The sequence below is a fragment of the Aulonocara stuartgranti genome, assembly GCF_965226115.1.
Source record: "Aulonocara stuartgranti genome assembly, chromosome: 1".
Classification (NCBI taxonomy): domain Eukaryota; kingdom Metazoa; phylum Chordata; class Actinopteri; order Cichliformes; family Cichlidae; genus Aulonocara; species Aulonocara stuartgranti.
The window spans coordinates 8,011,114-8,031,708 of NC_138939.1; the positions used below are offsets into that span (position 1 = coordinate 8,011,114).

The window sequence follows — 20,595 nt, forward strand, 5'->3', positions numbered from 1 at the left end:
TCTGTCACATCAAGCAGCTGGCCCACAGGTTACAGTTCAGTCAAAAAACTAATGTAACCACACAAAGAAAAGCTGCTAGCATAACATTGTGAAATACCACCAATACAGACATCTGATCTTCCAACAGCACTATTCTTACTTTAGATATAAATACATGTGCAACTCTTCCAAATAAGTTCCCGTGGTTTTGTTTACAAATCATTAAATTAATAATGCCTTTCTGTAAAGATAGAAAAGTTTCCTCACGTCTTCAGTTGCTGCATTACGTTTGCCCTCTTGAGGTTAATATGTCCAAGCAACAGTTGTCTGGTTTTGTTAATGTTTAATGTGGATGACAAGCATCTCTCTCTCTAGATTAAGACAACACTGTAGCATACTCCTCCTTGATCTGCCAGAGGTTTCTTGATGCTGTGATCACAGCACTTTTTAAAACTTCAAGACTTTAACTTTTGTTTGATCCTTCTTCTATATTCTGTCTAATCGTAAACTGAAGCTTCCTATTAGCACAAAGCTGGAAGTTCAAATTGCACGTATCTGAGTTATACTGACAACTACTTTTAACTTCTCTTTTTCTTGTCAATATTTAAATAGTAGAATTTTATTTAGGAAGATTAAGAATTGCATTTTGCTTAACGCTTTAAATATGTAACCATCTTGTGAAATATAATTGCATCAGATGAATGAAATCTAGCTGATTATGCTTTTTTGCACTTATTAGCTTTTTTTAATGTTTTCTCAATCAGTCCAAGTTGTAGCTAATAATAGTTTCATTATTCTAGATATTTAAGCATCAAAATTCAAAGCTTTGCAGAAGTATAAATGTAAAGTCCTCTGTAAAGATTGACAATGTAAGGATGGGGGTGGAGACTGTAGAGGTGGAGTAAGCAAATACAATAAACTGACTTGTATATCGCCCAAGAGGTGAATTCGAGGTGGATGATCTACATCCTCTTCTCGAGCGCTTCCCTCTTAGGAAACAACACAAGGAAAACATGCTGCTGTTAAAAATATATGAACGCAACTTGGTGTTAAATTTAGCCGTAGTTTTCTTCCCCAGCTGTTTTGTGTGTTGCATGAGGCTATGTCTTAAATTACTTAAGAGCCGCAAGGAAATTTCCCCCAATGACACATTAGGTCTAGCAGAGCCTCAGTTTAATAAAGTTCTTTTCTTGATGTGACCACATGGAAATGAAGGCTATGGGAGATGCAATGGTTTTTGGGGGTTTTTCTGTGTCACGGCAGCCATCAAACTCGTAACGCTCTATTGACTGCGATAGACACATTCACAGCCTCCACTGCAAATAAAGCAGCTTGTTCAAGGGCTCTACTCGCTCACTCACACCTGCTGCTTTGTTCTCTGGCTTTGTCATTTCACGTTATTGAGGCATGATAGTGATCATACCGCTTTGCTGATCTAACAGTGCGAGCTGAATGCTCTGTTTTCCTTTCTTTTCTGTCATTTATATGTGATTCTTGCAGCTGTGGCTTTTAGACAAGTCAAGATTGATAGTGAGTGCAACTATATGGCAGAGCTTTAGCTGAGGTTCAAAGTCACTGCAGTGGAGTGAACAGGCAATAATTCTCACTGAAAGCACATTGTTTTGGGTACACACATACACAGGTATTTATTTTTTTCTCTCAGGGTTATTTTATCTCTAAGCAGGTACAGGTTTGGCAGGGCTATGCTGGGAATAAGCTGAGGTCAGCAGATTTAATAAACCTACTGTTTGGTATCTAGGAAGGAGATCTGCCTCATCCGGTTTTTGTTTTACAAGCATAAACAAAATTAACCCATGGAGTGGTAACTGAACTCTAAATGTCTGAAAATGGAAAAACATCAAGTTTGAAATGAGATTCTTGAATTTAAATGTCCTCCATGCTTGTTTGAGTAGCTTGAAACGGTCAACAACTCCCATCTCAACACTAGTTAAATTTATGCGATTAAATGGTGAAATTTCCTTTAAATTACACATTTAAATGCTTTTTAATGGTAGACATGTTTATCAAGCTGATGTCAATTGGCAATCTAAAAGAGAAATGTATTTAGAGAAGATCTGTTTTCATTTTTCATATATAATTTTTATATATGAAAGGCTGCAGTGAGGCCCAGTGTAATGTAAACATGGACTGATCATCCAAAGCTACTTTTGATTCCAAGAATTCAAATTTGGAGCTCGAAATGAGTGTCATAGGTCCCTTTTATTTCCTTTTAGCAGATCATCCAGAAAAATGCTTATTTGGATATCAAAGCAGAAAAACATTTTGGCTTTAGACACTTAGGTGTTATATAGGGTTTTATGCCCGTGATTCATGGGGAGGGTACTACCATTACACAAATAAAGTTGCTGCTTTATACAGTTACTGCTTCTATCTGATATGTTATTGCAGTCTTAACATTTTTGTCAAGATTCAAATAACTACCTTGGGGTGCATTATCTCTGCCTTTCAAGTGTGCAATATCGAGCACAGCTCAGCCCAGACAAATTATTGCTTACTATCTATGCCACACCTTTTGTTCATGCACAACATTTAACGTTTAATTTTTAGATTAATAAACTCTTTTAATGACTGAACAGTGGCTCAGTGTTTAGCACAGTAATCTCCCAAGTAGGGATGGGTATCGTTTAGGTTTTATCTGATACCGGTGCCAAATCGGTACTTTTGAAACGGTGCCGGTGCTCAAACGGTGCTCAAACCGGTGCTTAAAGAATGGAGAACACAAAATTGGTCCAAAAACCTCTCATGTTCAGCTGTTTTTTGTAAAAAGATAACAATGTTAGCCTTTTCTGCAGCTATGGGGCATATATGGTATCACTCTTGGCTGGAAGCAGTGCTTAAACAATGGAAAAAACACAAACTTTGTCCAAAAACCTCTCATGTTTAACTGTTTTCCACTTTTTCTTTGGTCATTTTAGCCTTTTTGGCCAGGGTGAAGGGAGTATCTGCCATCAAACAAGAAGACAGCTGCATGTAGCTATGATGATGTTTGCTAGTTCACCTTACATGCATTAATGTAATAACGTGGTTAGCCTACTCAACGTAAATTACACACGAACAACATTTAGCTACTCACGCAGAAAAGAACGGCTGCTGCTGCCATCATCATCCGTCATCATTTCTGCTACACTGGCAGGGCTAGGGGCCAGGACTCTCCTCTTCGTGTTTTTGGGGGATGTTGCATAACAGGCAACCCACCCGCAGTAGATGCGCTCGTGTGAGGTCTCACTTCTGGGCTTTTAAAAAAAACGCTATGCATCGCCAGGTGTTTCATCGGATTTGAGGTGTTACCTCCTTTGACAGTATCACAGTATCAGCTTAAAGCACTTGTTGCAGGCTGCTGAGTTTGCATATTTTGCTGTGAAGTACAGCCAGACTTTTGACCGCTTCGGCTTGGACATTTTTAATCTGTAGCTCTGCTCTAAAAGAACGTACGTACCTGGGCCCGCCTACTATTCTCGGAAACGTAAAATGATTGGCTAGAAGTGTATCACAGCTCAGGAAAAAAAAGCACCGAAATAAAGCACCGAAATGTGTGCTGCTTTTCGGTCTGGTTACTACCGTTTATGATGGCACCGGACACCGGTACCCATCCCTACTCCCAAGTTTCCATGAAAGCTCCAGTTTCTCTAAACATGGGGAAGAAAATTACTTGCTAGGTTAATGTTCATACTTCCTGTACTGCACCAGGAAACTACTGCAAAAAGTGTTACTTACGATTTTATTTGTTGAGGCCTTATTGGATTTGAACAGATTTAACACGGTCCTGAAAGATTTGAAAAGGGAAAACAAACAACATAAGAAGAAGAGTAAACTCTCTAAAGAAACATTCAGAATAAGGACTGTAATGCTGGCAGGCTTTGGTTTTAATAAGTGGATCCTAGTCTCATAACACTGTGATTAGGACTTGTTCTCGCCCTCCCCATTTGCCTCTCCACCTCTAAACTCTTTTATTGTGTTCTGTAATTTGTTTCATTTAGCTCCTTATGAGTTACACCTCTAGATAATGTTGGTTCCTCTGTGTTTTCTATAATCTAGGTACCATGGTCGACTGGCACAGAGTGTGTAGCCAAGTATAACTTTCAGACTGCCAATGAACAGGACTTACCCTTCTGTAAAGGAGACGTACTGACCATCATCGGAGTCACCAGGGTAAGAAAACAAGTGCCTTGAATATGGTTGTTCTAACTAAACCCACAGAGCTGCCATCCTAGCAATTATTATTCAGTGAATAAGTTACTGTTTAAGCTGTTTCTGTTTCTTCATGGGTTTTCACAGTTAATAGGGTTGTTTTTTTTTTTTGGATTGTTCACCAATGATTGGACTTGTAAAATGTTCTCTGTATGTTAAAAACAATATACAGATGTATGCAGAGATGTAAAAGGACATGGATTTGTCTTCATTCTTGAAATGTCAGCAACAGTACCTATAACAGGATTTGTGCAGTATTTCATGAGACAATCCTAGTTTTTTGTACTTTAAGTCAGAAGACAAGACAACCAAAAGTTTTGTCCCTAACAAAGTAGTTAGTTTATTCATTTGTATGACAAATGACAAGACAAATAAAGAGCTACATTTAAAAAAAAAAGTGTATCAGCTTTTAAAAAGGTGCAATGAACTTAATCCTATCAAACAGCTTTATTGCTTCAGTTGGTGGGTTTCCTTTTAGCTAGAGGCACTCGCTGGTTTCTGTTGATGCAACAGCTTGTGCCCACAAATATCTGATGGGGCTGAAGTGGATTTTGGCTTTTATTCTCTACTGTGTCTTTCTGTGTTGTGTTATCTCTAAGGTACAGAAGTGTTCCTTACCCACAAAATGACTTGGTATAAAAATGGTACCCCGCCTTAGTTATGGTATTTCAGCTGTGTTGTGGTGTGTTCGACTGTTTCAGGATCCAAACTGGTACAGAGCAAGGAACCAGGTGGGCAGAGAGGGCACCATCCCAGCTAACTATGTCCAGAAAAGGGAAGGCGTCAAGTCAGGAGGGAAACTCAGTCTTATGCCGTGAGTACTAGAATGGATAATCCCAGTTAAACTGTCATGTCTGTGTGTTTGTGGTGTTTTGCATTTATTTTTAAGACCATACAAACATTTTTTTAATGCAATGTAAGAGGATAAAATTTTTTTTTTTTTTTTTTTTTTTTTGTAGGATTGCAGAACTGTTTCATTCTGAAATAACATTTTAGGAAACTACCAAAGTTCTCCAGGATTGCGACAGAATACAGTTATAATCAAAATACTAATGGTCTGTGTCTTGTATCTCAGACATCTTTATGTATGAACAAGTTGTTATAGCCCGATTCACTTTTGTCTCCTGCTGTGAGAGGGAGAAATTAGTCTTGACTTCAAAAGATGAAAATTCCCTGTCTTCTGTTGTCTGTGTCAGACACCCATAGAGGCTACAGCCAGCTGTGCACTAGATTTGAGTGACATTTCGGGCTCTTTGAAAATGCAGCTATTCAAAACGAGGAAAACATAACGAGAGGCATATTCAAATGAAAGGAGACAGGAAAGCCGAGCTGCTGCAACCGAGCTATGAGCTATAAGATGTTGAAAGCTGTGAGAGCTGTCAGACCATTTGTGTTTACTCTTGAGATGGTAATAAACAAGTCTTAAAACTTTGCAAAGCAGAAGAAAGTTCTTAATTTCAGTAGGAAGTACATGAATTGCAAGAAGAGAATGGTAAGTTGGACCTCAAAGTTGTGGTTTTTTGTAATGGGCATAGTTAAGTTAATTAAGTCAAAGATAAAGTACAGATTGTATTTCAGTTTCTCAGTGTTTCCAGTATTGGAAGTATCTAATTTTCTTTGACAGTAAGGAGTTATATACATAAGCTGCTCATTTATTTCCTTGTACCTTTCAAACCTCGTGCAGCAACAATGAACTCTTCTCGTGCTCCTAGAAGGAAATCATTAACACAATAAAGGTGTCAGCTGCGGATAGAAAGTGAAATGCAGTCTTGTCAGCATTGCATGTGTAGCTCAAACTATTCTTAATGATATGTTCTTAAAATGTTGGCAGGAAACATTTATATAGACTTTTGACCCTCTTTGTCTCCCTTCATCAACTGCTGCTGAAAGCGTTGACCTCTCTATTTGCCACCTCATACCGTCTGTTCACACCATTTTAAATTTGGTTACTGTGTCATTCAGCTCAGGCATGTTTTGTGTGTGATATTAGGAGGCCCGGTGGTGCAGTAACTTAAAATGAGCCTTGTGCAGCTACAAGGGATTTGTGTGCACACAACAACACTGATTATTAAAGGCTAACGTGGGGAACAGCTGTAATTAATCTGTAGCTCAGAATGAATTTAATGAAACTTGTTTTCAGCCATAACCAAATGTCCTTCTCAGAGTTGCTTTTCTAAAAGAAAGGAGGAAAGAAGAAGAGGGTGCTATGAAACTAACTCACTGCTCTTTGACTCCCAAATATTCAGCATGCTTTCACATCCTGACCTTCTGCTCTAATTGCTGCCTTTGAGATCACTGCATAGTTCAGTGTTTTAACTCAAGTCATCAGAAGTCGTTTCTCTGTATCCTGCAGGGACTTTTGGATTTTTTTATGAATCATCAGCAAATGTCTCGGAGAGGACCTCTCCCTCTCTTCTGGGTTACGTAAGGGTTCATCTGTGGTTTTCTGCTTTAACTTTCACCCGTATCGGTTGATACTCGGCTGTAGATACAGCGCTTGCGTCCTTTACTTGACTCTGCTCCATCTACTGCCCTCATGTGGCAGATATCTGACCCATGTAACCAAACCACCCTAAAGAAAGCTGGCGTATTCATCTGCGCTGTCCTACTCATTCCTTCCAAGTTGTGCTGAACATGTTGTTCACTTTTATTTCAATATGATGTCATTTCTGAAAACTGCGGTTAATTTCTGGAGACAAAGCAGCAAGTGTGTGTCTACCACTGGGCTTTGTGTTACTGGGGCCATCCACTCTTGGCGCCTGCTCTCGGATTATTGGGAGTTAAAGAGCTTCTCTCCATCGGAGAAGCTCCCTATTCTGATCTAATCAACTCGAGCCATGTTAAGCAGCTTTACCACAAGGGCCTCTGCTGTCTGAGGAGACCAAGTGGAGTGATTGAAGAGGAGGAGGGCGTGACAGAGGCAGCCACAGGAAAGTGGGCTAAATCATTCATAGTTGTTAATTACCACCCATTGACCAGCCAGTGCCGATAAGGAGACTTTGTCCTTTGCAATTCTTGGTGGCTAATGTGACCTTTCATACAAATAGTGGCAGAAATCAGCAGGGTACATGGGATACCCCCCTGTGTTTATGCTTAATACCACAGATCAATAGCCATGAATGGAAGGAAATTCAGAATACTGAAATAGGGTGTTAGCTTTTGTTGTAGGAAACTGAAATGTATCTAACAAAGATTAAAAAACATTTACCATTTAAACTCGACGGAGGATGCATTATCATTGAAAAGCAACAGCAGTGTGAAAAAATTCTGTTTTTGTAACAGATGATTGTAAAGATGGTGGTTGAGTAGATCAAAGTGTGTGATCTTGCTGTCTAATCCGTCCTTCAGTAGCATATAGATGCCTCCTATCAAGCCATATGGCGAGGTTGATGCTCGTTGTGTAACAGTTAGCTTCTAAATCAGGAACCAAGCGTTTCTTTGTTGCCACAACCAACAGAATTGTGATCGGCTTTTTAACTTAACAGGAGGTGGAGTTGGTTTTTGATCTCCCTCCTTTTCGCTACAGCGGGTGGTGAAAGTTCAATCCGTCTCTTGGTCTCTCTGACCGCAGTCGGGAATGGGTGACTTGGTTTTATCCTGCTCCCCGCCTTGTCTGAGCAGCTTTTGCATTTTCCTGTTATTGCAGTGCCTGTATGTCAGTTTCCGACTCTGCCCCAGGCTTTGTGTATGTGTGTGTGCGCATGCATGCGTGCGTGCGTTTTAGCACCATGTTTCCTGTTGTTTGGGTTCAGGTACTTTTTCACTGTCTCCCCAAGATCAGACAGCCTCGCCCCTTCACCATTCAAGCTGAACAGGGTGGAAGTGCTGCTGTCGGCTTCCCATTACTGCCCCCCTCTTGTTTTTCACTTCTCATTTCAGAGGAATGCTGTGGGCCATGATACATGGAATTTGGTACCTCTGTATGGTTGAAATTTAGTTGTTTTCTTCTCTCTCTCTTTTTGGAGATATATTCTTAAAAAACGGCACAAGTTGAGTTTCTGTACATAGATCAAACAACGTCATTGTTACATAAACACTCTGTGTGCGGCCATAAAACACTTCCAGTCAATCCTGTGTGTCCTCATACTCTCTCTCCCTCTTCCCTCTTTGTCTCCTCACGTCCTTCATTCCCACCCCTCTCTTCACTCTCTCCAGCTGGTTTCATGGGAAGATAACTCGGGAGCAGGCCGAGCGGCTCCTCTACCCTCCAGAGACGGGTTTATTCCTGGTGAGGGAAAGCACCAACTATCCTGGAGATTACACCCTGTGTGTCAGCTGTGATGGCAAGGTGGAGCACTACCGCATCATCTACCACAACGGCAAACTCACCATCGACGAGGAAGAGTATTTTGAGAACCTCATGCAGCTGGTGGAGGTGAGGAAGGATGGAGAGCATATAGCTGTTATTTGTAGTCTAATTTTGTTGACAGAACACCTTTAATAGTACTACTGGCATTCAGTTTGGCAGTAAAAAAACGATGAATGCCTTCTCATAATCATCATCATCATTTCCAGCTGGTTTTTGTTTTTAAGAGCCGAAAGACTTGAGGCATTTAACTGAACGTCAAAGAGAGCGATTTGTAAGAAAATGAAACTTTAAATGTCACCTTGTTTTAATGTTCCAGTGCATACTTCCTCTATCCTGAAGGTCACAGAGAGTTAGGCTACATTTTATTTAGGTAGCTCAAATTAAGTAGTATCGATCCTTAAAATAACTGTTACAGTAAAAAAGTTGGGGATTTTACAAAGTTTATTCCATCTTAGGTTTTCTTCAGAAAGGGTGGCGCCATAGTTTAGCAACTAACACATGTGCCTGACACATGAAAGATCCCAGTTTGAGACCAGGAGAGGAACTAAATCTCCTCCTGTGGGAGGGTTGCGTTAGGAAGGTCATCTGGTGGAAAAAATCTGCCAAATCAAACATGTGCTACATCTGCTGTGGTGACCCCTTGTGAATAAGGGAGCAGCCGAAACAAGCAGAGTTTCTTCAGTAAAACTGAAGAGCAGCAGGAAAACAAACCTACTTGTTTTGTTTTGGGTTTTTTTGTTTTCCCCTTAAAAGGTTGTTATATAATTCCTATGAGAATTTATATTTCTGTTTGTTTCAGGCCAACTGTTTATCCTCTCAGATATGCTTCGTCTGTCTATCAAAGGTGTTTTAGATCTTAACACAGTTAACACTGTACGAGAGACTTGTTTCTAGTCTATTACAGAGCTAAAAGCCTCTTATATCACGTATTTTCTACAGTTAAATATTGTATCTCATTGTCCATTAGGTCACACTAGGGCTGCTCGATTATGGCAAAAATGATAATCACAATTATTTTCACTGAAATTGAGATCTCGATTATTTGACGATATTTATTTAACCCTTTAAGACCTACTATAGAACCAAGTCCGCCAGAGCTTATATATATATATATTTTTTTTTATACATGCTGTAGTGCCATTTCTGGGAGCATTTCAAGTTACTATACATCAATACAACTGTTATAGCCCATAATTTAATAATATGTATGCATTAAGTCCATAGTAACTACATTAATTGCATAAAAGTGCAATAAACTACAAAAAAAATAAATTGAAAATCGTTTTTGTTACATATATTTCTACTTGGAGAAATTTAAGAGGTTTATCCCTCAAAACTTTAAATACAAAAAAGTTGCAAAAAATAGTTTACAACAACAGGAAATTTATTTTGAGTGTCTTCATAGTTTTATTTTTGAGATACACCAATTTTTATATACTGCAGGAAAAACGAAAAACAATCCTATGATGCAAATTTGCAAAGAAAACAGCAGGTGCATCAAAATAAGCTATTTCCAGCAGTGTAATTCGAGTTCTAAGCATCCCAGCAACTATTCAGAAAAGTCAAACATGACTTATAAAAACACCAGTATAGGCTTTTAAGGCCTACAAGTAAAAAACTACATTTTCCGCGAAAATGACGTCACGTCCGGTTTAGGGCAGGAAATGGCGGACATGTGACAGTTCGTGCTGACGTCTGTTTCACTGTGGGAAGTGGCAACGCGTGTTTCTGTAATATTATGTTTTTGTTCCTGCAAGTGCTTTTTATGCAATTTTTGCAAAGTTTTATGTGGAAGGAAACCGTGACCGAGGACAAGCTGATGGCACAAGATGTAAGTACAACTCCTCCGGTTTCATATACAAAACAAATTATTGCGCTAGCTTACGCGGTTCAGGTTCTACAGGGATTTAAAAATAGATAGACAAAACTGAACGTGCGGCTCTTTAAAGGGTTAACAATAAGAATGTATTGAATAATGACTTTAAAAAATAATATAAAATAGTGTGCAACACCACTGAAGTCTTTTTTTACCTCTCTTTTCAACCAACAGCAGTCACTCTCCTCTCCAAATAACTTCTGCTTAGCTTTCCGAGCTTCCCTCGGGTCCTCTTAATCAGCGGTCTCCAACCTTTTTTGCGCCACGGACCGGTTTATGCCCGACAATATTTTCACGGACCGGCCTTTAAGGTGTCGCGGATAAATGCAACAAAATAAAACTAGTACCGGTACCGAAAAAAAGAAGAGTTATTCATAACACACGTGAAAAGACCAAGGAAAACCGAGTTAACGATCAAAACGATAACAAAATAACGCTGAAAACCGATAAAAACCCTGAAACCATACATTTCACACCTGAGCCTCAACTCTCACGGCCCGGTACCAAACGACTCACGGACCAAGGCCCAGGGGTTGGGGACCGCTGCTCTTAATTGTTGTGACGCATGTTCGAAATGCAGAGAGGTGCGCTGGATTTGCCACACGGAGCAGCGTGAGAGTAAAGCACGAGGGAGGGGCTAATAATCGGCTCAGTCATTTTTAATGATCGTTGAAAGCCCAGATCGTAATCGTGATTAAAATTCGATTAATTGAGCAGCCCTAGGTCACCCAATGATCCCATCACATTCCCCTAGCATTTGTGACAGTCAGTCAGTTGCATTAAAAGCTGATTATCTTACATTACACCTGCAGTCTTTGGTTATTGATTATTTTTTATTTGTTTGGTAAAAAGGAAAATGTAAACCTGTTTGAATCAACAAAAAAGTTGTTTTGTTTTTTTATTAGGAGTAAACAATTGGAATCCATCTTCTAAACTGCATGGCACGACAGCTAATAGAAATAAGTTGTGGTAGTTATATGGTGATAAATGATGCAGCAGTTTGATTACATAACTCTGTAAAGGACACACATGCTGAATATCTCTGTGGACTTCTCCCAAAACTCTGACTCAAGTACGTATCCTTCAAAAAGCTGTCTGATCCTCTCACTCCCTGACTGCTCTCTGTAAGCTGGTTCAGAGGAAGGACGGAGTGTGGAAAGGGGAAGATGGGGAGACATGATGATAGAAACGGAGAGGGAGCGAGATAAAGGCCTTTCATCCTCTTAGATAAAGAGAAGAGCTGGATTGGCGGCTATCACACTTTTAATTGGGCCTCATCTTTTTTGCCTTGTGGGGCGTTGGAAGTGGACAGGCAGGAATGTGCCAGCTGGCAACGAGACCATCTACATCCCCAGCGCATTCTTGTTATCAGCCACCCACAATCTCTCTCTCTCACACACACTCTCCAACACACACTCACCCTCCGGGCTCAGTTCAGCCTCTACTTCCTTTCTCCACCTCCCTCCCTCCTCCTTTCTTTCTGTCTTTGTGTTCCCTGGTGGATACCTGGCATATTGCTTTCTGTCCTCCTCCTCCTCTCATCTCCGTATCTTCCTTTCGCCCTCCACTGTCTCCGTCTCCCTGCTTTACCCTGCTATGTTTCTTTCTTTCGGTATCTCTTTACATCTTTATTCTGTAGCCTGTCTGCATTCCCTTGTCTCTTCTTTCTCTATAATTGCGCATGATAGAATTCCTTACATTCTTGTGTGTTTTTCCGGCTCGCTCGGTGTTCCTCTGCTCTGTTATTCTTCATATAGACCTACACATCAAATGCTGGCAGACCTCTGTCTTCAGTCAGCGCATCCTCTGATGCACGTGGTTTTTAAAAATAACAAAACAAAACAAAAACAAAAGCAAAGCTCGCTCCATATGGTATTTTTAGGGGTGTAATTGCACAGTCAAAGTATTGTCTGTTAGGGTGCTCACTGGCTGTTTCAACTCTGTGATCACACCTTTCTCTGCTAATTACACATGGGAAGATTGTGATTTAGCCACTTGTGCTCTAAAAACACATTGTCATGCATTCTAAGATTGCATTTCAGTGATTATTTGTTACATAAGCAATGCTAATTAAGGTCCGTTCAGGGCTGTCTTTTTCAAGATCATATAGGCAACGCTTCAGAAATGATAAATAATGACCTGATAAATGCTATACATAATCTAAATGCATCATTTGTGTATAACTGTGGCTATTTTACATGTGCAGTTAATTTGTCTTCAGCCTTCCTTCACCATGCTGCCCCCTGGTGGTTATAATCATATCTTACAGTCTATAGTCATCACATCAGTCCACAGTTGTGTAACAGTGGTCACAAAGAGGTTTCATGATTTATGTAACTTCTGCTATCACTTAAGGAGGCACTGATTTCTTTTCACATGATTTTTTTTTTTTGCCTTTGCAATTCAACGCAGATGGTCTTTATTTCTTTACTTGCCGTGACAAACAGGGTCCTTGCCTTTGTAATACTATCCTAAATTGATAAGCAGATATGGACTGGGATTAGATTATTTTGTTGTCTTTATAAGGATGAACTGTAAAGTGTAATATGGTCCCACAAATGTGTCTGCATACACGTTTCCATTTGGACAGACAGCAGAGAGGCGTTTTCACCCATGTCAGGTCTGCTGCCATGCAGTCTTCCAAAACCTATCTGCACATCGCTGGAAGCAGATGATGTATGCGTCTGCTGAAAGGCGATTGGTTGACAAGTGGGCCAGAATAGGGAAGGGAGTGACAGAAGAGTTCATCTTGAATGAGAGGATTGTGGAAAAAAATCTTAAAAGATCAGAAATACAGTATAAAAAGTAGAGACAGCAGCTGCAGTGGACACTTGTCACTGTCATTGTCACTTCAGCTGTTTATATGTTATAACCTCACTCTTCTCCGTGGCTGGCAGACAGACCAACAACAGTACATGCCAGAGTGGCCCAAAGACCGGTTGTACCACATACTTTGCACGCTGCCTCCATCTGACAGCAGAGCTCTCTGTAGGTAGACGAGTCATCCCTGTATTGTCAGCTTGGTGCAAATGCACCAGCCCTCTCACCCTCCTCCTTGTTCCCACAGTAAATGCTCCCCAGGAACCTCACCTTTACACTAATACTGACAGTGTCCAGCAGAGGTTTAAACATTTCCCAAGTGTGATCTTTTCATCACAGTGTGTCTGACTTTAAAGTGTAGATTTTTATTCCTTTGTGTTTTTTGTTTGTTTGTTTTTTAACTGACTTCTGTTGATAGTTACTTTTCTGTAGTGTAGTGATTATTTAAGCATTTTATATAGTAGCCAAAGCTGCAGGGGATGTAATTTTATAAGTGACTTGCCCTCCGTATTGTTGTCCCTTGATCTGTCCACATCTGAAGTAGCTTAAAGAGACTACACCTTATGCTTTTTCTTATTTTGTTTTACAATGGTGGATGCTCATATCATATTAAACATGTTCAAAGTTTCCAGTAACAAACAAGTCTACTAATGGGTCTGCATGATGTCAGTAAGGGCTGATATCCATAATTTGGTCATCTCAGACACGCAACTCAGGCTGTGAGCATAGGAGACCCACCCACAAACTTTACCAAAGGACAGCCAATCAAAAGAAATCTGTCTTAAAGGGAAGGAAGCTAAAATGTTTTACACAGTGGATGAGTCTCTGTGTAACATGAGTAGGAATCGTTTCAAATGGAAATGCAGTGAAAGACACATAAAAGACCTTTAGTAAGTTTAGACATAGTGGATCATCTGTCTCTTCAACTACACGAATTTAAAGAAAAAAAATAGAGCTTTTAAAGTAATAAAACTTTATTCTGGTGGATTTTTTTGGTTTGTTTTAGAGCTGGAAAAAGGGCAAATCTGAAAATGTACTCATGTCTTTTGTAACTGGAGCTGATTAGAAACACACACTGCTTTAATAGAGTACTTCTGACTGGAGCTGGAGTTAAATTTTACAGAGCAGCAGAAGCAGCCCTTAAACTTCAGGCGAACACCTTACTGTGTTTTCTCGCTTTGTACTCTGCTGTAAATCCTCCCAACTTTGCTGCTCCTGTTTTATTCCATCTTTCATATGGAAATGAGGCCGGGATTCTGTCGTCCCTCAAGACGAGCCTCCTCGTCTTTAACAAAGATGCATGTTGATAAAAGGTAAACCTGTCATGCTGTACCTGTTTGGTGGATGGAGCCTCCTCTCATAAAATCTGACAACACAGCTTGAATCTTCTTTTCATCGCTACCGTCACATTTTTCTGCAGAGGGTGGCCCCGAACATCAGCCTCTCTTTTGTTTTGCATATCAAAAGCTTGTATATAGACTCAACAGTATGAAGTAATCCAAGAACATCCGTATCGGATCATTCAGCTAGGTACAGTGGCACAGTACAGTATATACTGCTGACCTAAATTCAGGGAAAACCTTTTGAGAGAGGATTTTCTTTGTAACTTTTAACACTTGAAGCATACATACTTTTTTTTTCTTTATGCATGGAGATTGTATTTAATTCTCAAACTTTCTCTCTCCAGCACTACACCAAAGACGCTGATGGCCTTTGTACCAGGCTGATTAAACCGAAGTTGATGGAGGGAACAGTGGCAGCGCAAGACGAATTCTCTAGGAGTAAGAGCACACAGAGCTCATTACACAGCCCTACAGGGACACTGGCACCAATACACACAGGGACACTTTGTTATGCTTGTCTTTATATGCCACATTAACCTCACAGTATCAGATGCATGAACACACACACACACAGTGTACAGAGAAATCCTGCGTCTCCTACGAGCTTTAATAGCATTAATCAACTGAGGGTGGTTAATCTTTGTGTGGCTGGGAACGACTGCTGGGCTTCACCGGCTCTCAAGGTCAATCTCCAGCTCTGTCTGTCTTTATTTACCCTCACATACCCATCTGACCCAGCTAATTCTTACACTAGAGAAATGCAAAGATTAATTCTCCTGCTTAAAGGATATACATCATTGTCAAAGTTATTTTAACAAGAAAATAGCTGCTGTAACTGCAAAGTCATGAACAGAGGATTTTTTTCATAACGCCTTTTTGGAATAATATTATTACTTACATTATGATTGCAGAGTGTCATTAACGTCCTCTTTTGGCAGGTGGCTGGGCCTTGAACAGAAAAGAGTTGAAACTCCTCCAGACCATTGGCAAAGGGGAGTTTGGGGGTAAGAACCAAATTTAAACAGGATATTTTCATATTTCATTTTCATTTCTCACATCAGGCCAAGGTCACCTTGGAGAATGTACTAAAACTTTGTCCCCTCTGTGTCCTTGTCAGATGTGATGGTAGGAGACTACAGAGGGACCAAGGTGGCGGTCAAGTGCATCAAAAATGACGCTACAGCACAGGCTTTCATCGCTGAGGCTTCTGTCATGACGTAAGATCCGCAGCTATTGCTTTTTGTACTTCACACCACCACAGATGTTTCTGTCTGCAGACATGTTTCTTCATCAAATATTAGGTCATCCTTTGTCATTTTTGTGGGTAGAAGTTGACCATGATTTTTAAAAAATATTTTACTGCATGCTTACCGCATATTTTTTCCCCCCTCTGTTTCTGTGTTTCGACAGGCAACTGAGGCACAACAACCTGGTGCAGTTGCTAGGGGTAATCGTGGAGGAGAGGGGCAGTCTCTACATCGTCACAGAATACATGGCTAAGGTCAGCCCAAGTGCTCTTTTATGACAAGTTCTAAAACTGGAAATGGTACATGCTCGCATTAACCCTCTGCGATTTAAACGCTAGTTCAGTACATTAGGAGAATAAAACACAGTCAAAACCACGCTAATGAAACAGTTGTTAGCCTTGCTTAGCATAAAGACAGGAGACACTGGAAAACACCTGACCTGACCCCATTCAGCGGGTACAAAAAGATTTATATCTTGTTTGTTTCATCTGCAGAGGGGGTTACAGGTTGTGCACTAGAGGAGGCATTTGCTTCTAAGCCAAGAAATGATGACGACTGTGACCTCATGTAAAACAGCAAATGGATTTTTAAAACACTTGTTATTGTACAGATGAAACAAATGTTTCCCCTTATTAAAAAAAAATACTTTGACATGTTTTCTTTTTTCGCACGGGGTCGTCGATTTGGTTTTTAGTCAGGCTATTCATGCTAAAAAATGTACCTACACAGTTTTCTGTGAGACTTTCTTGAATGTAAGCATTGTGTTAATAATCCAAACTGCACCACAGGGCAGCCTAGTGGACTACCTGCGCTCTCGAGGGCGGACTGTTCTCGGTGGAGACTGCTTACTCAAGTTCTCACTGTGAGTCTCTTTCAAGCAATTATTTAAAGAATTATTTAAAAGAACATTTTTAAACTGCTCTTTTCGGGATCTGAAACTAAATCACTGCCACTTTAACCCTCTGCGTTCTTACTGAACTTCAGGAGAAAAGTGTCATAGCAGTAACATGAACGTTGTTTGCTGCAACTCATACATCCTTATTTATTTTAATTTAATAATTATCTAGCTAATATTGTTATCTAAAGCAAGTTAAGTCCATTGTGATCAGTACAAAGAATGAGTGTAAGCTTTCAGATGAGCATTATTATATGTTTGTCTCAAATTAATCAGTTGAAGTTTCATTTTTCTGTGCCAGCCTTGTAAGTTTTGAAATAACTTACAGTAGTGAAAAAACATTTTGGAGCATTTACATCTGAAACTAAATTGAAAATCATAATGGCTTAGTTTTCCCTCTAGCCAAGCTAATTTTCCTGACAAGGGCAGGTGATAAAAGTAAAATCCTCAACCACCTATTGCCCTATATTAGTTAGCCAGTTCTCACTCATCCTCTTTCCTGGCAGTGACGTGTGTGAAGCTATGGAGTACCTGGAGGCCAATAACTTCGTCCACAGAGACCTGGCGGCTCGCAATGTGCTGGTTTCTGACGATAACATCGCCAAGGTCAGCGACTTCGGCCTCACCAAGGAGGCATCCTCCATACAGGACACTGCCAAGCTGCCCGTCAAATGGACATCCCCAGAAGCACTAAGAGAGAAGGTGATGGGATGAGACAGGGTTGATGTTGCTGACTCGACTCTTAATTGATCTGAATAAGGGCGGTTTATTTAAAATGGATTAAAAAGGAGAGGCTGCAGGATATCAGTTTATTTGAATGAGAGTGCCAGTCCAAGACAGTCTTTTAAATAGTGGTATAATCTTGATCCCGGGTCTAGCAAGTTCATTAATAGTGTGTTTGTCTGCCCTAAAAGTATTTAAAGAGGCCAGTTTAACAAAGAGTGGTGTTTAGTGGCTCATAAACAGTTTTCCTGCTGGAGAGTAAAAGCAAGCCCAAAGGTTTTCTCAACATCTTAATCGAATCATCTGTCAAGCTGCCCAGAATTTCTGCCCAGATAAAGTAACTCTGGGCACCCAGAGCCTGACAGCAAAGAGTGTATGACTGTTGAACAAGCTGCAAATATGGGGGGGAAAATAATTATTCAGCTCTATTTCCAACAAAGTTAGGACAATGTGTAAACAAATTCACTGAAATGTTAATGAATTAAGGCCTGAGTTTAACTGAAAATGTTGAGAATGAGAAATGTTTCTGAATTTGATGCCAACATCTTAATGTTGGTTTAAAAAAACACAAACGGTGTGTGTGTGTGTGTATATGCGAGGGTCAAGGCAGCAGACCAAAATATAATGGCTGTGGCAGCAGTGCAGTGGAAATGGACAGTTATAGAGTGGAAATCTTTATATTTAAAATGAAAATGAGGGACTGTCTATAAAAATGTCAGCAATTCCTTAAGTTTAAGCAGTCCTTTTGTTAATGCCCTTGAATTAAAGTTGAAAGTGTGCACTTCAGTCACATCTTGATTGTTTGGTTTAAAATCCACCGTGGGGGTGCATGTACTGTACGACCTGGTTTTGTTGGTCTGGAGGGAGGCGCAAGCCTGATCTGCTTTCTGAATGCCTTTATGTATAATGTATGAATTTCGGCTTCTCTCTTAATCCAACAGAGGTTTTCCACTAAGTCAGACGTTTGGAGTTATGGGATCCTACTGTGGGAGATCTACTCCTTTGGGCGTGTGCCTTATCCTAGAATTGTAAGTACCTTTATGGGATTTTCTGTGGCTCGCTGACGTCTGACATACACCAGCAGATGGCAGGCTTTATTGCCTGAACCATTTATTTATTTTTGTGCAAGATCAGTGTAACTGCTGGTTCTCTGTGTTGGCCTCATTCATGCCATGAAACAACTGAAGCAGGTGATGTGTCACCGGTTGATACGTTCGCATTTTTAGTTATTTTTAGTTATTTTTAGTTATTCTTGTTATGTAGTTACCTTTGCCTGGAATATTGCATCACCTTTGAGTCCATTGCATCAGTTTGACTGATCAAAATGTTGAGCTAATGTCAGCATTTCTTTGTCTGTGTCTCTCAGCCGTTGAAAGAAGTGGTGCCTCGGGTAGAGAAAGGGTACAAGATGGATGCCCCAGACGGCTGCCCCGCCGTGGTGTACGACCTGATGAAGCAGTGCTGGACCTTGGATCCCGTGATGCGGCCCTCCTTCCGCATGCTGAGGGAGAAGCTCCAGCATATCAGAGCCAAGGAGCTCTACCTGTGAAGAGGAGGTGCTTGTGGGGGGTACCGGGGGAAGAGGACGGGGGCGAGATGCAGCCCAGCACAGCTGTAAAGTGGGAGGAGGAGAAGGAGAAGAGGGACCACAGCACTTTCCTCCTACCTGCCAAGCCTCTTGACCTGTGGGACTGCTACGCTGTGCCCCCTCCCCCGACCTCCACCGTCCACCAGCCGTCCTCTGCTTTCACACTAGGACTGTTTTCCTGTTTGTGTTGTATAGCTTTTGCCAGACAATTTCCTCTTCTCGCGATGGGCCGCTTCTCTTTCCTCCTCCTACACCTGCCACTGCTCACTCACTCTCCCTTCTCTTTGTCACTTGGTCCAAATTGCTCTTCTTCTTCTATGTGAAAGTTCCCTTTTGTTTCTTTGTATTTCCTCCCCTCCTCCTCCTCTCCTGAACATGGCATTAACTGGAGGGGAGGCTGGCCTTTTCCTCCACGTTTGTCAGGTGCTCTTTTCTTCTCCAGTCCACCCCACTCGATCATTCCCAGATTCCCATATCACCATGTGGCTTTGCATGCCTTTCAGCCCAACTCTGTCATTCCTTCCTTGCATCCCTCCTTGCTTTCCCTCGGCCTTGTTGTCAGGTGTGGGGCCTTCGCTCTGTGCCAAAGTGCCTCCAGTCTACAGAGCTCCAGACTTCCCTCCAACACTTCTTTTGATTGGACTGTTATGGTTTCAATTTTTATTTTTTAAACAAAATCTTTTTTTATTGCTTTCTTTGTTCCAGAGGTTATGAAACTGTTTGGGGTTTTTTTAAGTGGCATCTCCTTCACCTCCACCATCTTTACATCAGACTTTTTTCTTTTTTTTTTTTGGTTTTTGCTTTGTTAATCCAAGCGTCCATGAAGAGCACGAGAATAGGAAGTGAGGAGACTTGGAGGGGGCCAGTGTCATGTTCATCCTTCCTTAAAGACCACCCAGAGGAGCGGTAGGTGGGTGGTTGGGTGGCAGGGCAATAACAGGAGAAGAAGGGGGAGAGGCAGTTCACAAACATGGTTGATTCATCATACGTGGGCTTGTTTTTATATCAAAATATATTTAAAGGATTAAAAAAAAAAGAACAAGGAAAAACTGACTTGGACAGAGTTAAAAAAGGACGCTTTTCAGAAGCCAGGAGCAACTTGCCGTTAGGGATGTTCAGTGTCTCTGTGAATGCTAGGGTCGGGGTGGTGCATGCTGTGTGTGAGAGGCCTTGGGTTCAACTGTCAGTGCTTTCAATGTTCATTGTTTTATTATGCTATCATAATTATGAATAAATCATTCCATCTGAACAGTGTGGAAACACCTGCATAATTATATCTAAGTGTGTGTGTGTGAGAGAGAGAGAGAGAGCATATTTTAGAAGGAGGAGTGCTGTCTTACTGTACAAGCACCTCCCCACCTCTATGAATGTGTGGTTTTTGGATTTGACAAGCGCCAAATTTCAGGGTTGAAAATAAAGCAAATGCTAAAATGCCCCCAAAAAAAACTGCAATTCCTCTGTTGGCCACTAGAGGCTGGCTCCAAAGTAAATTCCACCAGACAAAATTAACATGTTTACATCCCGGTACAATAAAGCCACATGGGCACTGCGCTATTAATGGTTCTAAAAAAAGAAGGGGGGGTTTCCACATCATGATCACAGTCCT

The 20,595-nt window shown here is 40.8% G+C and overlaps 1 protein-coding gene across 2 annotated transcripts in view; it reads left to right on the plus strand.

Moving 5' to 3' along the window:
* cskl (c-src tyrosine kinase-like) overlaps positions 1–20,238 on the plus strand; it is a 50,576-nt gene extending 30,338 nt beyond the window's left edge. For both annotated transcript variants that reach the window (XM_082533768.1, XM_082533769.1), the window contains exons 3-13: positions 4,036–4,149; positions 4,890–5,002; positions 8,344–8,563; positions 14,881–14,974; positions 15,475–15,540; positions 15,654–15,753; positions 15,947–16,037; positions 16,572–16,645; positions 17,185–17,380; positions 18,343–18,429; positions 18,768–20,238. In XM_082533768.1, the coding sequence (XP_082389894.1) occupies positions 4,036–4,149; positions 4,890–5,002; positions 8,344–8,563; positions 14,881–14,974; positions 15,475–15,540; positions 15,654–15,753; positions 15,947–16,037; positions 16,572–16,645; positions 17,185–17,380; positions 18,343–18,429; positions 18,768–18,950 (1,338 nt within the window). In that variant the 3' untranslated portion in view covers positions 18,951–20,238. The remainder of the gene's footprint in view (positions 1–4,035; positions 4,150–4,889; positions 5,003–8,343; positions 8,564–14,880; positions 14,975–15,474; positions 15,541–15,653; positions 15,754–15,946; positions 16,038–16,571; positions 16,646–17,184; positions 17,381–18,342; positions 18,430–18,767) is intronic.
* Positions 20,239–20,595: the final 357 nt, after the last annotated feature.